We start from the raw sequence: 6739 nt of genomic DNA on the forward strand, positions 1-6739 counted from the left end.
TGAGTAAAGCTTGCAGTGTAGTGAAGGCTTATGACTATGCATGTATAGATCTTGACAACTACCAATGACAAAATAGTTTTTTTTTTTACACAAATTTACAATCAAGCACATACGAGTACATTGTATATATACAGAAATACATCTGTATGTTGTATATTTACATGTAATGTTGATATACATACCATACATTACAGGAAAGGGTAAGTCATGAGAACAAAGGAATATTATAGATTCAAAGAAGGGATTTTCAGCATTAAGATCCAGAATTGTCATTCATATAACAAGTATTCCTTTACTCATGACTGCCTTTTTCTTTAATACTAATTTGAGATCTAACCTGCCAATAAAGGTAAGTTCCATGTCTTTCTTGTAAATAGGTAAAGCATTTTGTAAATAGGTAATTACATTCTTTTAACTTGCTTTTGAAGTGTTAGATCAGCTTTTTGGAAATTCGTATTATTAAGAAACTCCAAGCTCACTGGAAATATATGAAGGAAGAGGCTTTCTTTTTAAGTATTGCCAGCTTTTAAATTTTAATGATAAAGATTTCAATTTTATTTTGACCATTTGTATAGATTGAAATGAATAGATTGAAGATAATGATATATCATGTGAAATATAGAGTGTAAACATTAAAGAGAAATTGAGTATTAATTCAGTCTAACCTTTTAGATGGCTCATGCATCGTGGTGGTATTACTTCTCAAAGTTCACCGAGTTCTTTGACACGGTAGGTATATTTTCCGCCCAATACTTTGGTAAGAAAATACAGATATTTTGGAGAAAGTGATGCCATTTGTTGTCTTTAATTTGATTTTCTTTTCTATTGATTTAATATTTTGAAAATCTCTGATTAGTAAAAAAATTTCATAGATGAGATATCATTATAATACATGCAAGGCAGAAAATATATCCTAAGGAATCCTGACCTGTACATTTTTTCTGCAGTTTTTCTTCGTCCTTCATAAGAAGTTTGAACATGTGTCAACCCTTCACGTAATTCACCATGGCTGCATGCCCATGAGTGTATGGTTTGGCGTCAAGTTTACTCCAGGTAAGGTGAAAGAAAGTCATCAAAATTTTGGCCATTGAGTGGATGTGTGAATTGTGTTAGTTTTGTTTTTTCTGTTAATTGTGTTTACACATAGATGGTTCTGGAAATGATGGTGAGCAAGGAGTGGAAACCAATTCATGTAAGAAAACCACTGCCAACAGTACATGTACCTTGGGTTAACAGGTTTACTTTTATTTGTTCATATTATTAAGTCAATTTCTGATGCCTGCAGGTGGCCACAGCACTTTCTTCGGTCTGATCAACACCTTTGTCCACATTGTCATGTATACCTACTACATGCTGGCTGCTATGGGACCTCGCTACAGAAGATTCATCTGGTGGAAGAAATACCTGACAAACTTCCAGATGATTCAGTTCATCATGATCTTCACCCACGCTTTCCAGGTAGGCCTAGTGCATGGCAGGAAGGTGGTTATTAGAACGTCGCTTTTCATTTAGTTATTTTACTTGTTATTTAGTTATTTTACTTGTTACAGTACTTTATAGGTAATGATCTGTGTTAGGAGCTTTTGGCTAGTTCATTGGGATTTTTGGCTTCCAGGCACCAGAGAACAAAATCTACTACCAGGAAAGGAAAGCCTAGTTAATGTGTTTAATTTCTCTTCTGTTGCCTGTTTCCTACTATGATCACTTTGATGCAGGGTTGCCTGAAGGGCTTCCCTATGTATCTGATTCTTGGTATTTGTTTTTTTAATATGTGCTATTTTTCCCTTTATTGCATTTCTTTATTCACTTAATATTTATTGGATTATCTGTTTGTGTTTATTTTTTATTAATATTTTAGTTTTTGTCAATTATTGTTATGCACATGTACATGCAATTTTATTTTATTTGAAAGTTGAAAGTTTAGATTTCATTAGTAGTGATTTGCATCATCAGTTAAGATGTAGCCAGCAATCTGCTGAAGACAAATTGATAATGCGGCTTTCTAGAAATATTAGCATACCATGAGCTGAGGGAAAACTGCCATTTATATAATTACACTACTGATCAGTTCCACAATATTTCCAGCTTTGCTTCACCGAGTGCAAATACCCCCGCGTCTTCATCTGGTGGATTGGAGGCCATGCTGTCATGTTCTTCTTCCTTTTCTCGGATTTCTACGTTAAGGCTTACTTTAAAGGACAGCAGAGTGTAAAGGTAAGGACATGACCAGTGGTGTAAACCTGTCTCCCTAAAGTTGATCAAAACCAACTTTTAAGGTTAATTTGCATTTCTTTTTTAAGGAATAGTTAATTGTGTTTGAGTATTTTGTCTGTATTTTATTTGATGCTGTAGGCTTATGTTTTTCTATTACACCACTACCAATAATGATCATTAAGTATAATTTCTCTATCTCTATCTTGTCTTCTCTGGTCCTTTCCCTCTCCCTCTCCTTCCCTTCCTTCCTTCTTCTCCACAGGATTTCATTGCTCTCTCTTTATGGTAGGTGTGCCTGTGTTTTCATGCTCTCTCTGTCCCCAGGCCCTTGCCAATGGAAAGACACGACTCAACGGATACACCAATGGCTACCTCAGTAATGGCTTCTCAAATGGCCACGTTAATGGATACACGAAAGTCATGGCTAATGGCAAATCCAATGGCCATGCCAATGGACATGCTAATGGACATGCCAATGGACATGCCAATGGCCATGCTAATGGCCATGCTAATGGACATGCCAATGGACATGCCAATGGACACGCCAACGGCTTTGCCAATGGGCATGTGGCCAAGGGCGAAGACTCCACCTCCTTCCAGACAAGAGCACGTCGGTTGGTGTGCATGAACCCTGAAGCGCTGCTAGAATGAGCCAAGCCCCACCCACTACCTCACACCTGAAGGCCAGCCCCAGAAGCAGCATCTTTACTATTGAATGAACCCATTCATTGTCGCAATCACTTGGCACAGGGCCAAATAACAGCAATGCGGTTGCCTTGGCTTTTCCCCTCCCCCAGCCCCCTTCTTCCCCTGCTCCTGTGCTTTGGGGAGCCTCATGCACAAATAGCAATTCCAAGTCCAAAAGACAATATAAATGTCACAGTTGAATAGCCAGATGATTGCCAGTGTGTAAGTCCTTGTTTTCCAGTTCGGTTTAAATTTTGTATTTTAGTGTTAAATTTTTTATTTTGTATATTTTGTTCTTTTTTTCTCTCATTAAGATGCTCAAAGCAATAACATTTACTTGATAGAACCTGTGTTTTTTCTAGTTAACAGTTTTATCAACATTCATTCTGATAAGATATTTATTTTGAAATGTCTTTCAAGACTTTGGTAAGCATTTAAGCATGGAGATGTCTGAAGAGGCTAACTGAATGTTGCATAGAGGTGAAATGATAGCCCAAGAAAATCATATGCAAAATTTGGGATTAACCTCCCCAGTGAAACTTTAAGGTGCTTCAGAGAATTTGGTGGTGTCAAAAAGTTATCTAAAACCAAATAAGTTGATACTAATGAAGTAGAAAATTGCCTCTTGAAATGGGAGTAAACAAAATTCTATATAGGCTATAAGGATTTAAGAATAATGTTACTAAGCTGGATTTTTTTAAGTTCACATCAAACTTGTGTCTTGAAACTCTGCTGTAGATGTGTGAAGTCTCTCTATGTATTACATAAAATGGCAAACAAAACTTTTCATTTTGTGGACTCGGATGATTTTTGTTAATTGGAAGAAACTTCACTCTTCACATGTTCTGTAACATTAAAAATGGTCAGGCAAAATGATCCAAAGCATATATTGTGTAAACTAGTTGTCTTGCTGTTGTTTTGTTAGATAAGGAAAATTATCTTGTAAAGAAAATAAAACTAATGTTGAAAATAGATTGTGACTAATTTTTAAAAATTTACAATCAGTTACTCATATCAGTACAGCATACCCCTAATTGTTGATGCACTACAGATTGGAGTGAACTGGACAGAGCACAACTGTAGGCATTGATTCTAATGTCCATCACTCTCTATTGGTGCCTTTTTCATTGTTTATTGAAGGTCATATACTTGACCTCTCCAACAACCATAGCAATCCCTGCCATATTAATTTAGGAAATGGGTAAGGAGGTAGTGTGTTAATTGTGCAACTTATTTTTGTACACTGTATGGACATGAAGTCCAGGAGAAATGTGATAATAGCAGTGAATCCAACATGAAGGTGAATTTTAAGCTCTTGTCCATTCACTTGTTTCATCATATGTTGACTTTGTGAGCTTTGCCATGAGGTCAAAATAACAGCAACTGCTCTATATATTGAACTTTTTCTCTTGAAGATAATGGACACTTGATTGTCTTCAGTGATGAAAAGTTAATCCCATGAATACCTTTGGAAATTTGATAATGGCAATTGACTTCGATAACAATCACTGCTGTAAATCTTTGGGCTTTTTTTTTCTTTTAATTTTTATTTTCTCTTTCTTTTTGCTAAATCATACAATTTTCTACATCAAATATTACAGTAGTAAAAGTAAAAGTTTGAAATTTTCAAGGGTACACAGTGTATGAAGAAACAAATAGTATTGTCTGAATGTAATCATACAGATTAGGCAAGACTTAAGATGAGGAACCAGGATATCATTGTTCAGCATAGCAGATAATAGTGTGAATTGTGTGCCTTAGAGCAATTAAAGAAGGGCCTTGACCTGTATCAGCAGAGGAGTAGAATTTGGAAATGAGCACTGCCTAAGTTTTACTTTTACCTTTATTTCGTCTTTCTAAATTAGTACTAGGAACATTTTATGTAGAGACGTTTTTTTCTCTCTCTTTTTGAGAACATTTAAAGAGGCCCCTATTAATAGAGGTGATGTGGGTTATTGCAGTTGTAAATTTTATGTAGTGGCACACAATTTGATGTTTGTTCATAGGTATTCTCATCAAGGCCAGAGACCCAAGCTGACCTGCTTGTATTCAGGAACTTTTGTCTCTTGACTTGAGAGAGGTGACAAATTCTCCAAATAGTAATAAATGTCATGTTAACAAATCACATCACATCAAAGGAAGCTAACATTCTTACCCAGTGAGCAAGGCAGAAGCAAGTCAGGATCTGTTCTTTTCAAGCCTTTTAATACATTTTTTTGTTTTGGAAAACTTTCAGGTCAGCATGGAACCGTAAATCGAGATTGGTATTTCATGATATTTACTTTTTATTTTTCCTTTATTCTATTTTTTAAAATAATTTTTAAAAATCAAAGAACAACTGCCGTTTTCAAGAAGTTGATGTTGTTAGAGTTTATTAGATAATTTGTTTTGGGCCTCTGTGCATAAGAACACATGCTCCGCCTTCTTGCCTGACTGTGCTGTTCTTGCCCTTTCAATGCATATATCAAGGAGGACTCGTTCCTTGTGAGTCAGCGTGTGGAATTAGGTGAATGTTATTTTTGTTCCAGTTTTTGTTTTCGAAAAATATATCTCTTGAGACTTCACTATTTATTTCAGGACACTGAAAGGTAAAAAAATCTTAAAATATTAAAAAAAAAAAAATAATAATAAAAAAAAATCCTTAAAAAAAAGCATGTTGGCTCAGAATTAATCCTTTGACCCAGAAAACATTGAGGTTGTAGCACTAAATTCCAAGTAAAATGGTTGTTGCAGACCAATCTAAAGGCCTTGAGAATTCCACAATTATTTTCCATTAAAATTCTTGTCTGAATCAGCGTGCTGCAGAAATTCTCTTGTTGTCTGTGATTATAATGTTTTCAGCTCTTTTTTTTTTTTCCTGTAATTTGTTTTTTCTTTTTTTCTTTGATGATTTACAGCCCTTTCTTTCTATTTCTGTTCTGTTATTCCAATTCTGTACATTCTGTTGCTGCCATTTTGTATGCGTTCATGTGTATGTGTGTGTGTGATTTGCATGTAAGGGGAATCAAGCAGTTCACTCAAGGTGCAAGAAGACCAAAGTTTGTCTCGTCATTACAGTTGGTTGGAGGAGGAATTAAGAGCCTGGAGTTTCTGAAGTTCAGTTGCCAATTCCGTTGCTTTACTTAGACTATTTTAGGCTTCCTTAAACTTCGCTAACTGACAGGCATATGTGTTGTTAAGTGCAGATGTGAATGTTTTGCAATGAGAATTTGTATATGTAAAACATATTCATTTTTTGTAAAACTGTGTTTTCTTTCAACCTCAAGGGATTTAATGATGACTCGTAATTCTTAAATGTCTTGAAAAATAAATGTTTATTACTTTGCAGATAATAAATGATTGTATATTTATATCATTGCAGAAAAAGAAAAATGTTCATTATGAGAATTCTGAACTTTAAGATCTATTTAGTAATTTTTGCTTCTACACTCATTGACTATATTTTATCAAATTATTCCCTATCCTTCCAACATAAAGTTGACCATTTTAAATATCTTCAGATTTATAAAGTAAAGGCTAGTACAGTGAGCAAGGTATAATTCAAAACAACCACAATACTTTTGGCATACTTTGATTACCTAAAGTCTCAAGATATTAACTTTTTAACTAATGGAGTAGCCAGGAGCAGTTTTGGCATACTGCATTTATTTTATAGCTATAGCCAAAGAAGCATAAAAAGCAAATGAATACATAGAATAAGAAGTGAAGATATACTTACAATTTTGAGGTGAAGAATCTTTTTATATGCTGTTTCCAGTGAAGATGAAAATGGCCTTGCTTTATACAAAAAGATATTGCTAAGCAATTTTTTATTAGATAAGAATATGCTGTAATTTAA

At 34.7% G+C, this 6739-nt stretch overlaps 1 protein-coding gene across 1 annotated transcript in view; it reads left to right on the forward strand.

Moving 5' to 3' along the window:
• LOC113808880 (very long chain fatty acid elongase 7) overlaps nt 1-6144 on the forward strand; it is a gene marked incomplete at its 5' end in the record, with an annotated part of 47696 nt that extends 41552 nt beyond the window's left edge. The window contains 5 exon segments of the mRNA XM_070113641.1: nt 673-729; nt 948-1053; nt 1286-1458; nt 2086-2214; nt 2539-6144. Of these exon segments, the coding sequence (XP_069969742.1) occupies nt 673-729; nt 948-1053; nt 1286-1458; nt 2086-2214; nt 2539-2865 (792 nt within the window).
• Between the last annotated feature and the right edge of the window lie 595 nt (nt 6145-6739).

This window comes from Penaeus vannamei, chromosome 34, assembly GCF_042767895.1.
Source record: "Penaeus vannamei isolate JL-2024 chromosome 34, ASM4276789v1, whole genome shotgun sequence".
Lineage (NCBI taxonomy): Eukaryota > Metazoa > Arthropoda > Malacostraca > Decapoda > Penaeidae > Penaeus > Penaeus vannamei.